At 40.8% G+C, this 15,191-nt stretch overlaps 1 protein-coding gene across 9 annotated transcripts in view; it reads left to right on the top strand.

Annotated features, from left to right (window-relative positions):
• The window catches only part of HIVEP2 (human immunodeficiency virus type I enhancer binding protein 2), a 193,102-nt gene that overhangs the window by 158,863 nt on the left and 19,048 nt on the right, over positions 1 to 15,191 (top strand). For all 9 annotated transcript variants that reach the window (XM_029223568.1, XM_029223576.1, XM_029223569.1 and 6 more), the window contains 4 exons: positions 649 to 743; positions 6,634 to 6,678; positions 7,376 to 12,931; positions 13,966 to 14,120. In XM_029223568.1, the coding sequence (XP_029079401.1) occupies positions 7,763 to 12,931; positions 13,966 to 14,120 (5,324 nt within the window). In that variant the 5' untranslated portion in view covers positions 649 to 743; positions 6,634 to 6,678; positions 7,376 to 7,762. The remainder of the gene's footprint in view (positions 1 to 648; positions 744 to 6,633; positions 6,679 to 7,375; positions 12,932 to 13,965; positions 14,121 to 15,191) is intronic.

Here is a 15,191-nt window from a genome sequence, read left to right as displayed (position 1 = left end):
CAGGAGATAAACCATCTTAAGATGGTTGACTGATTAATCTATTTGGATTAAGTAGTTTGACTGACCTTCTATGCTTTTTTTTTTTTTTGGATCAGACTTGAATAAATTAATTCTAAGTATGAGAAAGTTCCTTTCTTTGTTACTTTCCAGAGTTTGTTATGTCTCAGGATTTTACTTTGGTTGGTTTTGGCTTCCTATTTTAGAAATTAATTTTAGCACAGAACATAACATTACTGAAATAAACTATAGAAAAGAATTTTCTATGAGGTTCTTCATTCTGTGGAGTTTAGTTGCTGATGCACCAAAAGAAGTTTTGTGGGAATCTCAGCTTTAAGACAGAATTGTATCGTGGATTGCAGTGGCATAATTTCTAGTTCCAATACATCGTTTTAACTCTAGCATTATTTTCCAAATTGCTTCCACGTTTGCTGTTACAGACAATTCTCTTATAATGCAAGTACTTATTCAAAAGATTTAAACTATGTGAAAAGAAAGGAAATTTTTTCTTGAAAGAAAAAGTCTTCTCGAGAGATCCAGTTCCAGATTTTCTTTTCTCAAGGAAGGCATTTCTATGAGTGAAGAATAAGCATGTCTGTTAAATTCACTACAGGTGTCATCATTTAAAACATCTTCTTGTTCATCTTTTAGATTCCCAGAAGTTGTGCATGAGTTCCTGTGGAGAGAGTTGGCATCGTGGATAGCAAAGACGGTTATGATGCAGTTTTTTGATACGAGGATAACAGGTTAATAACTAAAATTTATTGTTTTATTCTATTGTTTTTACATGGAACTTGAAAAGCAGTTTTAACTTACTGCACACCAGTATGTGAATTTACTTTGTCTTCCAGTCTGGGAAGAAACAAGGTATATCCTATTTGGAGAGAAATATAGTGAAGGTTTTGTTTTGTTTTTCATAATAGTCCAGTTTTAATTATAATTTGCTTAATTGAGATAGCCTCATTTAAGAGAATTTCTTTCTGGTACAGTTTACTTTCATGCAAAATTCTATGTAGTAAATCCTAATAACGTTTGTTATAGAATGGGGACACGTTGCACCAGAAGAGCAAAATCACAATTGTAAAAAAATTGCCAAGAAAAATTTATGACAAGATATTAAAATTAGCATGCTAGAGTCAAAATAAGTCACAAATACTCTGAACAGATATGTAAACTATACAACTGTCTGCTCATTGTAGCCAACATGGAAAAAATATAGCTCAGTTTTCCATTAGGCTTTAGATGTCAAATTAGATTTTAATGTATGTCCAATTAGAGGGTGATCATCACAACCTCTTTACTTTTCTCTGAATTGCTTGGCAGGGTTTTGTATCATATACAGTATCCTCCTCATATTGGCGACTTGCTCCGTTTAGGGAGAACTAAGGTTGTTATGGGAGTTTTTACTAATAAAAGAAGCATTTATAATGAATTTGGCTCTCAGGAAGGTGCCTTTTTTTAATCATCCTGTGTAAATAAGTCAGTATTCAGCTGGGCTCTGGCACTGGTCATGGTTTTTCGGTAGACCCTTGTTTCCTTCATCCGGTACTCATATGTGGTAGTGACTTGTGGGTCCGTCAGCATTAAAGCAACGGTGCTCCGAGATGCTCATGTATTTCCTAAAATATTTTGTAGTTGATCTATGGCATTTTGAAAGCAAATATATGGAAATGGCCTCTAAATTTTTGTCTAGTAATTGCTATCAGAAGACATATATTTTTTTACACGTGTCATACCACCTAATTCTCAACAACAAAAACCTAAATAACCATTTTAATTTGTTTGAAATGTTTTATTATTAAAACATTGGAAGCAGAGAAGTAGTGTTTGTTGCCCATCATTTTATACCATTATTATCTAGGATGTTATTATTTAATGCTCACTTGACTTTTGCCACCACTCAAGTAATGATTAATTTCCTGAGGTAAAGTTTTTTTCTGAGATAGTGTTTTTCTAAGCAAAAGATCCCAGATTGACAGCCCTGGATACTGTAGGCCTTTATTCATCTGCAGAGCTAGGCTGCCCTTCTGCCAATCCCACCCAGCTGTTATCCTGAAGAGACCTCTGTGGAGGTCTATAAGGGAGGCTGTTTCTGTGCCTTTCCTTTCAGGGCCTGTCTGAGGAAATTACTTAACTGGGTGCCAGATTTATTTGAGTGGGACTGAAGCGTGGCCAAGGGAGTGGGCACACTTTTAGAAAAATGGCAACTCTTCCAAGTAATATCATTTTCTTTTCTTCTGCTCAATTCCCTTATTTCCATTACCACTGAAATAGCCACGCAGAGGGTAGTGTCTTTTTCAATATTACCCCCCTCTGAAAAATGCACTGAGCCTGCTAGACAATGCCTGCCTTTCTTTACCAACCGAAGGACTCCTATGGGCTGGAGCGTCATCCACAGGAAAGCCAAAAGTCATATCCTCTTGCAAAATATCCTACTCCTTTCAGAGCACTCAAAGGCATTAGGGAAAATTTTAAATGTCAATGTGAAGCTGTGTTTGGAATACCGTTCCTTTGTTGGCAATGGATGCCAAAAATGAATTTGCGCGGGTTTGGTTACCATATAAAGAAATCTCAGAGAATGAAATGATAACTGGCTGTTTTCTTTTCATATGAGGATTGCTCGAATATTGCATTTTTAGACATATCAATCAATTGGGAAAACCAGAGATTTACTTTTAGCACACAGTTAGAGTATGAAAAATGAAATGAATCTACACAATCATAGAGAAGTAATGTAGCTGTAATTAACCACATTACTATGGATCTTTATAGCTCCAAGTAGATCTTTATTGAGAAAATTTTGGTAAAATTGCAGGTATATACAATAATACATTTGATGGTTTATAATAATATTCTGAGATCCAAGGAAAATATTTCCCTATCTTATAAGCATTTTCATACATTTAAGTAATACAGCACAAGCTCAGGAATTTACGCCATTGTTGGTAGAGTAAGATGGCTAAGTAAAAGTATCACCTAGCAAAAAAAGACAAATGTCATTATCAAACTTTGGCTTAAACTTTGAAAGCCTTATGGATTTTCAAGTGAATTTTTTTCCCTAAGTGTAAGTTGAGGAGAGCAGCAAAGAGACTTTGAATACTAGACAGACATGCCATGCCCAGGAATAGATCTATGGTGCAAACAGTCTGCATTGCAGAATTTTTTTCAGTTTCCAAGATAAAGCAACTGAAGACAAGAGATTAATGAAAAGAGTCCATGTTCTTATTGGTTCATGAATACGAACCAGTATCCCAAAGGACCCATTACTCCTGTTTTCTCCAATCTACCTTTCTATACACCTCAGAAACTCCAAGGAGAGTGATTTTATGGATAGCAGTTAGTTGAAGGCTGTCCAAGGATGGTGTTGGAGAGAATATTATATGCTCAGATATGTTTAAAATCTCATGTAAAGGGTTCATGTGAAATAGGAGTGATTTCCAATTCCCTAGTAATATTCTTAATTAAGCCTTTCACTGGAGTGAAAAGTTAGACACTGTAGTTCAGAGGAATGTAGACCAGAGGTGTCCCTGATACTTCTGGGATCTCCAGCTCAGACAGAAGGACAGAAGCTCTTCTCTGAACAGCAGTAGGGAGCATGGCACTGGGTTTATTAATTTCATGATGAAATGGTAGGACATCTTAGGCAGGTTTGTCATAGAAATTTAAAAGGAGGCAGGTTTGTCATAGAAATTTAAAATTTAAAAACTTTCCTGACCAAAGCTATTTGCATAATTGTCATTTTCTACTGGGATCAAAGCTGTGAATTTTAAAACATTTTCTGGATAATAAATGCTATTGGAATACAGGACGGTCTTCTGTTAAGATCAGCAAAATTGATTTTTTTAAATAAAATAGTAGGTGTGACTTTTTTGACGAGCCCTTTTCTAAAATTTAAACCCATCAAAAATTAAATAACTATTCTAGATAATTTTTGTTCTGACCATTAATTGTCTACTTTTGAATTTTATGTAAATCGCTTTTCTTCGTCTCTGATCTGTTCTTTAATAGCAAAATATTATTGCTTTTGCTTGAAGTTTATTTGGTGATTCTCCTTTTATGATATGTCCTTAGTGAATAAGAATTGTATATGTCTGGTTTAGGGTGTAATAATTTTAATTTTTTACTATAAACCATAAAAATTAAATCTGATTTAAAAAGTTATTGCTTTGTTGCTAAATGAAAACACTACATTCTATTTAATTATTAAATATAGTATCCCAGTCCTGTTTTTTATAAAATTTTATGTACATGTTTAACTTGAAGTCCGTGTTTTAAGCAAAATTATATATTTTATGTAAACCAAGGAATGGGAAGTGACCATATGCCTAATTTTCACTTGTGAGGTTCTTACTTTCCTTAAAAGTAATGCTTCTCAAAGAACAAAGTAAAACAGTTGTATGTCATGAGAATTAATCATGTTCTCACGAGGAGCTGTCTTCATTAATACTTTAATATAAAGATTTTGAACATTATTTACACTATGGGTTTGTTTGAAATCCATACAAAACTCAGATATTCTCCCAGGACCATGAAATATTCAAGCATTGGAAGTATTGGAGTCAAGTGAAAATATTTAGGAGAAAATATTCTTGAAGATGTATTATTTTACATTGTGATAAAACTTAGCAGTGGAGCTGGGGGTGGCAGGTGCTAGTTGGGGAGGTGAGACCCCTTAGCCTTGGCGGTCTGCCAAACCTGGATTTGATTCTGGTTCTGACCCTAAGTATCATCCTCAACTGTATATATGGGTAGTAACACCTGTGGCGTAGGACCGTCATGAAGCTCTATACCAGTATAACTCTACCAGTGCATGTAGTAAGCACACAGTAAATAGCAGTCATCATCCTTGTTATCAACAGAACTGCATACATAGATCAATACCATGATAAGATAATAAATATGAAAAGCAACCTAGAAGATATTCAGTTCAAGCTCTGACTCTGAATTAAGGAAAGATGTGCAAAAGTTTCTGACTTGAATTGGAAATACACTGTACTTCCATTTTGGAGGGTGTTACCTCTAAAGGTCTGACAGAGGTTGTGTCTACATGAACCTTAAGTATGTAGTTAATTAAACAAAAATTCAGCCAATTTGGGCTTAACGATGCTTATTCTTCTTATTTGCATTGAAGTCTAACAAAGCCATCACTTCTCTTTCAGTGTTTGCCTTTTTACCTATAGAGGGATTCATAGGAAAATCACTGTATGGGGAAAAATGTGTATGGGGAAAAATGTAGTTCAATAATAAAACTTTTTAGCAAACCAAAGTTAATATGCTTGTTGTTTAGTTTTCTGACAACTGCTTTACAAACCTACTGTGCTTCATGGCTATTAGCAGAAAGACTTTTTGATTATAGATACCTTGCTACAAATACGTGGGGGCTTCTGATTTCTCATCCAAAATTTCCATGTGGGAATTTCCATGTTTTCCACCCTTTCTAAGTGCAACTACTATCATCATCAAAGTAGCATTCTATGTTAGGGACCAAATTGGTCATGGAAATAAAATCAGTATTTGAGTTTTAGTTTGGGAAAATACAGTACGTTTACATGGTGGCATCCTTTTTCTTAACCAGTATTTTATTTAAAATGTGAACATGCCCGGGTTAAAAAAATAAGCAAAAATAAAGATTACCAAAAATCATAAGGTTAAAAGTAGAAATCCCTTCCTGTGTCCGTTCTTCTGACTCCCTGGCTCCATTTATGTGATTTAACCAATGTAAAATCTGTTTGGCATTCTTGCAGAAATTTTCTGTTTATTGCTTGTTTTTCTTTTACACAAATGGGATTATAAAATACATTCTAGGGTGCAATAAACTTTTTTTTTCACATCTAATGTTACTATCTCCTGAATAAGCTTTTATATTAGTACTTATAGCTATACTTACTTTTTTTTTAATGGCTGAGTTTATGACTGACTTAATCCTTGTACATATAACTTTGTGCATTTGTGTACATCCGTGAGGATACATTTCCAGCAATGGAATTTCTGAGCCAAAGGGTATGAGCTTTCTTACTTTGATAAGCACTGTTACATTGCCTATCAAGGAAGTACCTCAGCTATCGTCGTAATTGATGGAGTTGAGCATTGAAGTTCTCAGAATCCTCTGGGTACGACATTGGCCATTCCCTTATGGAAATTGAGTATTCACTTAAAATCTGATAGTTTCTAAGTTGTCAAGTTTTCCTGAGCCATTCACAGTCGTCTGGAGGACTCCTTCACTTTGCTGTCATGCAAATTTCCTGAAAAGGATATTTATACATTTAAATGCTTAAACCTGTAGGTTGAATTTTTTAAAAACCCACTATTCTCAACTTTTTAATATCTAAAGAACTAGAACCAGGCTTATTGTGTCAAAAGTCTAAGATGTTTTAATATATTAATCTTATATCTTAGAAAATATGAATCTGAAGTTTAAAAAATTTTTTTCTCCTTGAGTTGTTTTTGGACACAGTGTCAATCAGTATTAGGTTTACTACTTTAGTGCAGTGTTTTCTGAAGCAATTACCTGCTGATTTTTTAGAGCACATAACATTGTGAGCCCTACATATAATGAACGTTAAATTGACATTTGCATACAACAATGTTGTAGTTTAATGGAACAATCTTTCCTAACTGCATTTATTTTCTACCCAGGAAGCATCAAGACAATCATGCCCATGAGAACTCTAAACGATTCAGGTAATCATTATATTTTCTAATTGTCCCCAAAATATGTTTTGTTGTCCATATTATGAAGGTTTTATAACTATTTTATTTAGATGCACTTTTCTGCCTTTTCCAAAGTTCTGTGACAATCTTTGATTCTTACAGGCTTAGTCTAGCTCTAATCACTCCTGATCACCAATTTTAAGCTGTAAAATATATCTATATTTTTATTAACATTACATATAACATTTTATATTAACTGTTGTATTATATACTTATAAATTATATTGTATTATATATTTAACATATATTTTATATTAACCTATGAAATATATCTATATAGAGAAATATGTAGTACACTTAGCATGTAAGTCATAAAACTTGGTTAGAAATAGCTCTAAATTTATTTTAATGAAGCCTTTTAAAAATCTTATGATTTTATAAATAATATGTATCAAAAGTTTTCCTTTAAATGCTTTTCTGACCAAAATTAAGGGGTATTTAAAAGGATGACCAAAAGTTAAGCATTGAGGAGATTTATGCTAATGACTTAATGCTGTTTGCAATTAATAACCTTTCATTGTGGGATTAATGTAACAACTATAAAAAGGATTTCTTGGAGTAAAAAAAATTTCAGTTTATCCAATTTCAGGCTGTTCATTTAGGAATGGTTTTGGTTTCTTGCTTGATAACTACTATGACAATCTCTTTGTGTTTCGTTTTCTTTCAGACCATTTTATCTTAGTGAAACTGGCAACTGAACTTTGCTCTAGTTGATGGGCAAAATTTCTCCTAGAATATTCATCACCCCAGTCTCACCCTAGTTGAAAATATTCAAATGCCATAAGAGATCTTTATAGATTTGCACTTAGCTTTTGGATGGACATTTCTACAATGGAGAGAACTGTGTTATAGCCCTGGTCCAAGGACATTACCATCTAATGCCCATAGACTACGGTGTGGGTGTGGAAGGTTCCAAAGAGAAGGAACACTCAGCAAGTTTGCAGACACCCTGGAACATGGAAGCAAGCGAGCTTTGAAAGGCACAGCTTTGAAGACACTCCATGAGTCTGCACGGCTTTCAAGCGAACTAGCACTTGAGACCTTGTGTAACAAAATGGACACTGGGGACACAGCTCTAGGACAAAAAGCTACCTCAAGGTCTGGAGAAACTGATAAAGCGTCAGGTAGATGGAGACAGGAACAATCAGCTGTTATTAAGATGAGCACTTTTGGCAGTCAAGAAGGACAGCAGCAACCACAAATAGATCCTGAGCATATCGGAAACACAGCATCAGCACAACTCTTTGGTTCTGGGAAACTGGCCTCACCTGGCGAAGTGGCACAGCAAGTCACAGAGAAGCAATACCCACCGCACCGTCTGAGTCCTTATTCATGCCAACATTCACTTTCTTTCCCTCAGCACTCATTGCCACAGGGGGTCATGCACAGCAACAAGCCACATCAGAGCCTTGAAGGCCCTCCGTGGCTTTTCCCTGGCCCTTTGCCATCTGTTGCCTCCGAGGACTTATTTTCCTTTCCTATACACGGCCACAGTGGTGGTTATCCTAGAAAAAAGATTTCAAGTCTGAACCCTGCTTATAGCCAATACTCCCAGAAAAGTATCGAACAGTCGGAAGATGCTCACAAAAAAGAGCACAAACCCAAAAAGCCCGGCAAGTACATTTGCCCTTACTGCAGCAGGGCGTGTGCCAAACCCAGCGTATTGAAAAAACACATCAGGTCCCATACTGGTGAGCGGCCATATCCATGTATACCTTGTGGTTTCTCTTTCAAGACAAAGAGCAATTTGTACAAGCACAGGAAGTCACATGCCCATGCAATTAAGGCAGGATTAGTCCCTTTCACAGAGTCAGCTGTATCTAAATTGGACCTAGAGGCCGGTTTTATTGACGTAGAAGCAGAAATACATTCAGACGGTGAACAGAGTACAGACACAGATGAGGAGAGTTCTTTGTTTGTTGAGGCTTCTGACAAAATGAGTCCCGGCCCACCCATGCCGCTGGATATCGCCAGCAGAGGTGTCTATCATGGGTCACTGGAAGAATCACTGGGAGGTCCAATGAAGGTGCCGATTTTGATTATCCCCAAAAGCGGGATTCCTTTACCTAATGAAAGCTCTCAGTATATTGGCACTGATATGCTACCAAATCCGTCTTTAAATACTAAGGCTGATGACTCTCACACAGTTAAACAGAAACTTGCACTAAGACTGTCAGAGAAAAAAGGACAAGATTCTGAGCCATCTCTAAACCTTCTGAGCCCGCACAGTAAAGGAAGCACTGACTCTGGTTACTTTTCCCGCTCAGAAAGTGCAGAGCAGCAGATAAGCCCTCCAAACACAAATGCAAAGTCTTATGAAGAAATCATCTTTGGAAAATACTGTCGGCTTAGTCCGAGAAATACACTCAGTGTTACAACCACAAGTCAGGAGCGCGCCACGATGGGTAGGAAGGGCACCATGGACTCATTACCTCACGTCAACACCAGGTTAGATGTCAAGATGTTTGAAGATCCTGTTTCACAGCTGATCCCAAGCAAGGGAGAGATCGACCCCAGTCAGACAAGCATGCTGAAATCCACTAAATTCAACAGCGAGTCAAGACAATCCCAGACTATTCCATCATCTATCAGGAATGAAGGAAAACTTTATCCAGCCAGTTTCCAAGGCAGCAGCCCAGTTCTCCTAGAAGCTCCTGTTGACTCTTCACCCCTTATTAGAAGCAACTCAATGCCAACTTCTTCAGCAACGAATTTAAGTCTTCCTCCTTCTTTGAGAGGAAGTCACTCATTTGATGAACGGATGACTGGTTCTGATGATGTGTTCTATCCAGGGACTGTAGGAATACCCCCTCAGCGCATGTTAAGAAGACAAGCGGCTTTTGAGCTGCCTTCCGTACAGGAGGGGCACGTGGAAGCAGAACACCATGGCAGGATGTCAAAGAGCATCACGGGTCCATCCTTGAAGGAAAAGAAATTGATTCCTGGGGACAGGGTTGGGTATGACTATGATGTCTGCCGGAAACCCTATAAGAAGTGGGAGGATTCGGAGACACCGAAGCAGAGCTACAGGGATGCTTCCTGCATCAGCCCCTTGAAACACGGCGGAGAGTATTTCATGGATCCCTCGGTGCCATTGCAGGGAGTGCCAACCATGTTTGGAACTACTTGTGAAAATCGAAAACGCCGGAAAGAGAAGAGTGTAGGGGACGAGGAGGACACCCCGATGATCTGCAGTAGCGTCGTCAGCACGCCCCTGGGCATCGCGACTTCAGATTTCGAGCCCAAATCGCAGATGCAGGAAGGAGCCAGGAGTGGATTCGGCCTGGCTGGACAGGAAAACCCTTCTCATGGTCACTCGGAGCGCTTTGACCCGTGTCGACCCCCGCTGCAATCTGGAAGTCCATCGCTTGGGTCAGAGGAGTCACCCGCAGCTGCGGATTCAGACAAGCCGTCAGACGGAGGGGGCAGGAAGCCTCCCGGCAATGTGATCTCTGTGATTCAGCATACGAACTCGCTGAGCCGCCCCAATTCATTTGAGAGGTCCGAGTCCGCTGAACTCGCCGCTAGCGCCCAGGAGAAAGCCTCGTCACCTTCCGAGACCTGTGACAGTGAGATCTCAGAAGCCCCGGTGAGCCCAGAGTGGGCTCCGCCCGGGGAGACCACGGAAGGCGGGGGGAAGCCATCCCCTTCGCAGCAGGTCGCGCAGCCGCCCTACCACGCGCAGCCCCGCCTCGTGCGTCAGCACAACATCCAGGTCCCCGAGATCCGCGTGACCGAGGAGCCTGACAAGCCAGAGAAGGAGAAGGAGGCCCAGAGTAAAGAGGCAGAAAAGCCGGTGGAGGAATTTCAGTGGCCCCAGAGAAGTGAGACCCTCTCCCAGCTCCCGGCCGAGAAGCTGCCGCCCAAAAAGAAGCGTTTGCGGCTCGCGGATATGGAGCACTCCTCCGGGGAATCCAGCTTTGAATCCACAGGCACCGGCCTCTCCCGCAGCCCCAGTCAAGAAAGTAACTTGTCGCACAGCTCCAGTTTCTCCATGTCTTTTGAAAGAGAAGAAACCATGAAGCTTGCGGCACCTCCCAAGCCGGATGAGTTTGGGAAGCACTCAGAGTTTTTGACGGTCCCTGCTGGTTCGTACTCGTTGTCCGTCCCCGGCCACCACCACCAAAAGGAGATGCGACGCTGCTCCTCCGAGCAGATGCCTTGTCCCCACCCAACGGAAGTCCCAGAAATTCGGAGCAAATCATTTGATTATGGGAATCTGTCCCATGCTCCGGTGGCAGGGGCGTCGGCATCCGCGTTGTCCCCATCCCGGGAGAGAAAGAAATGCTTTCTGGTGCGGCAGGCTTCTTTCAGTGGCTCTCCCGAGATCGCCCAGGGGGAGGCCGCCGCGGATCTGAGCGTAAAGCAGGAACAGCTAGAACATCTGCACGGCAGCCTCAGGGCCACGTGGCACCACGCCCCGTGCTCTGTGCTTCCTGCCCTTCAGGCAGAGGACCCAGGGAAGCAGGTGGTGGGTCCTTGTGCCCAGCTGAGCTCAGGACCACTCCACCTGGCCCAGCAACAGATCATGCACCTGGATAGTCAGGAGTCTCTGAGAAATCCCTTCATACAACCGACATCCTATATTCCAAGCAAGCACTTGACTGAACAGCCACATTTATTTCCACATCAAGAGACTCTTCCGTTCTCTCCAATCCAGAACACCTTGTTTCAGTTCCAATATCCTACCGTCTGTATGGTTCATTTCCCAGCTCAGCAGCCCCCCTGGTGGCAGGCACACTTCCCCCATCCCCTGGCTCAGCATGCTCCAAAGAGCTATGGAAAGCCTTCTTTCCAGGCAGAAGTTCACCCCAGCTACCCCTTGGAGCCTGTGGCGGAGCACACTGGAAAGAAATCCGCTGATTACGCGCACACGAAAGAGCAAACCTACCCGGGTTATTCAGGAACATCAGGGCTACACTCCAAGAACCTTCTTCCAAAGTTTCCGTCAGGGGAGAGCACCAAGTCAACAGATACTCCCTCCGAGCAGGTTCTTCAAGAAGAGTTCACCTCAGCAAACGCTGGGCCTTTACAGTCCTTACCAGGAACAGTGGTTCCTGTTAGGATCCAGACCCACGTACCGTCCTATGGGAGTGTCATGTACACAAGCATTTCTCAGATGCTTGGGCAGAACAGCCCTGCCATTGTCATATGCAAAGTCGACGAGAATGTGACCCAAAGAACACTGGTAACCAACCCGGCCATGCAAGGGATAGGATTTAACATTGCCCAGGTGTTGGGGCAGCACGCAGGCTTGGAAAAGTGCCCCATCTGGAAAGTACCTCAGACCATACCCCTTGGCTTGGAATCCTCCATCCCCTTGTGTTTACCTTCCACCTCTGACAGCGTCGCAACCCTGGGAGGCAGCAAGCGGATGCTTTCTCCAGCCAGCAGCTTGGAACTCTTCATGGAAACAAAGCAGCAGAAAAGGGTCAAGGAGGAAAAGATGTATGGACAGATCGTGGAGGAGCTCAGCGCCGTGGAGCTGACCAACTCAGACATCAAAAAGGATCTCTCCCGCCCACAGAAGCCCCAGCTGGTTCGACAGGGCTGTGCTTCTGAGCCAAAGGATGGCTTGCCATCAGCGTCATCGTCCTTCTCCTCGCTGTCCCCCTCCTCATCTCAAGACCACCCGTCCGCCAGCGTGCCCTTGAGGGAGCCCTTCCCTCCAAGCTCCAGGGCACCCGCTCTGGGGCAGAAGTCCAGTGGGCCTTCTGAAAGCAAAGAGTCCTCAGATGAGTTAGACATTGATGAGACGGCGTCTGATATGAGCATGAGCCCACAGACTTCCTCATTGCCACCCGGGGACAGTCAGCTGGAAGAGCAAGGGAAGGGCCAGAAGCTGCCTGCCGGCGTGCTGGTCCCCAGAGCGTCCGACCCAAGCGGGAAAGTGGCAAATTCGACTCTTCTTTTCACGGACGTGGTAGATTTCCAGCAGATTCTGCAGTTCCCCAGTCTGCGGACAACAACGACTGTGAGTTGGTGCTTCTTGAATTATACAAAACCCAATTACGTGCAACAGGCCACCTTCAAATCCTCGGTATATGCTTCATGGTGCATTAGTTCCTGTAACCCAAACCCATCAGGATTGAACACCAAGACCACTCTGGCTCTTCTGAGGTCCAAGCAAAAAATCACCGCAGAAATTTATACCCTGGCTGCTATGCATAGGCCTGGAGCCGGCAAGCTTACGTCATCAAGTGCTTGGAAGCAGTTTGCTCAGGTAACAAATATTGTTTCTGAAAGCACTCTGTGTTGTGGATTTGATTGCTGAGCAGAATATGTAGTGAAGGACGTACGGAAAAAAACATACAAGTAAAATGAAGACCAGAGCTGGGGAGGGGTCCTCTGCAAACGGGCCTTACCCATTGACCCTGAACTTAGTTATGAGGGGTCAGTACCAGTCAGTACTTAGGAAAGTACCAAGCACAAAGTATCTCCTCAGCCGGGTGCAGTGAAATTCCACCGCAGGGACTAATTCCTTCGAGTTCCTCCCCGTTCCAACCTGTGTTAGTGACCTAGCAGACCAACTTTCCTTTGATGTGAGGACTTCAGGAAATTGTGATATGAGGACATAGAACAGGGAGTGGACACAGGAGAGGAAAGATCAGGAAGGAGGCTGCAGGGTGTTAGAACTGAACTTTGTGAACTTCTGAGGGAGGGGTTGTTCCCATTGGCTATTGTTTTACTAAAATTTATTTTTAATATATTTCTCTCAAAACTCATTTTTCCAAGGGATTAGCAGGTTCGTTCCTACATGAACAATTATTGCCTTACATGTAGGATTATAAAAATATTAATAAGGGCCACTTTGGAATTTATGCTGAATTAATAAAGAAGTACATGGAGGTCTTAAACAAAAATATATAATAAATAAAATGTAAAATATATTTACTCACTTCAGTTACCATTTCTCTTTAATAATTTTTGAGAATATTTTCTAAACGCATAGAGATTGCTTGAATTGCTACTTCCAAAAACAGAACATGTTTTTAACATTGTTATTAGTGTTGTACGGTGTACGTGCTAGTGGGGTCTTGTTGGTTTTTTCTTTTAACAGAATGTTGAATTTATTCTGTAGAAACTGTCATCTTTTCTGATTTTATCCCTGTTGTCCCTTATTTTATGTAGCCAGCCTACGGCCTTTTAGCATGGAGTTTAGGCTGATTTTCAGAGATCATGGAAGAGTGGGATGTGTGCGCTTCCTCTGTGTCTTAGGGAATGCATACGAAATGATTCTCTCTTTTTGGCCTACAGATGAAACCTGATGCGACCTTTTTATTTGGCAGCAAGCTAGAAAGGAAACTAATGGGAAATATCTTAAAGGAAAGAGGGAAAGGAGATATTCATGGAGATAAGGATATTGGATCCAAACAAGCTGAGCCCATTCGAATTAAAATCTTTGAAGGAGGGTAAGGAAACACATGTGCAAATGTAAAGTATTCCATTAAATTCAGCATAAATGGTCCTGAGTGTCTGCGTGGAAAAGTCGTATCTCCTCTGGTCTGAAGCATAAAGCAAATTCCTTTTTCTATACACATTTCTGAAGTCTGTCTGGTAATAGATAATGAGCTCGTGCCCTTGCTTTCATGACTTGCTTTTAATGAAAATGTCCCTATTGTATATGGTTCGAACTTCTGCCTTAAATTTTCATACCTATAATTCAATATGAAATCGACTAAATTGCTGTACTCTTGATATTGTCCAAGTTTGTTCATTCTTTGGTATTACTTTGATAGGCATTTGTTGTGTTAGTAATGGACATATTTTTGTTCTATGCTTACAAAAATGCAGTCATGCACACTCATGTATAAACCTAGAAACTAGTTTTATTTTATTGTTTTTATTATTACCTAAAGTCCAGACCTTATTGGGATTTCACCAGTCCCTTCAATACCCTCTTAATGTTCTAGTATCCAAGCCAGGGCACCACTTCGCATTTAGTTGTCATGTTTCCCCAAACTTCTCTGGTCTGTGACAGTTTCTCTGTCTTTAGGAATTTCTTTTTAAATGTTGAATTCTGAGTTGCAGAAACTCAAGTAATAAGGTTCAATCATTTTGTTGTCTATCTAGTTAAGAAACACTGCATGTATGTGTAATGTCCAGTTTTAGATTTTGATAGAAAGGTATCTTAAATCAAGTCACAGGGGAGAAAAAGCCCAGACCTCTGCTTTAAAATTTAAAAATTTTAAAGGACATTAACCACATTTGGGGATTGTGATGTGTCTACCTTATCTTTGCAACAGATCTATAATTTACATATTTCCATGAGCATGATTTTATTCTAATTATATTTGGAGAACAAAATAATGTTATTTGTTTGACTCTAAAATGTTGAGTGGTTGGTGATATGAAGTATCAGTTTCTCACATAAATTTACCAGTTTGGAGATGGATTATCAAAGTTGGTTCCCTGGTAAGGTTGACCCCCTTGGATGAATGCCTAGTATTGTCACCACTAAAGCCACAGCTGTTTGTAGTCAT

Source organism: Monodon monoceros, unplaced genomic scaffold, assembly GCF_005190385.1.
Source record: "Monodon monoceros isolate NGI ecotype Baffin Bay Population unplaced genomic scaffold, NGI_Narwhal_1 Super_Scaffold_15, whole genome shotgun sequence".
Classification (NCBI taxonomy): domain Eukaryota; kingdom Metazoa; phylum Chordata; class Mammalia; order Artiodactyla; family Monodontidae; genus Monodon; species Monodon monoceros.
The sequence above is the reverse complement of the archived record's forward strand: the minus strand, read 5'-3'. Positions and strand labels throughout refer to the sequence as shown.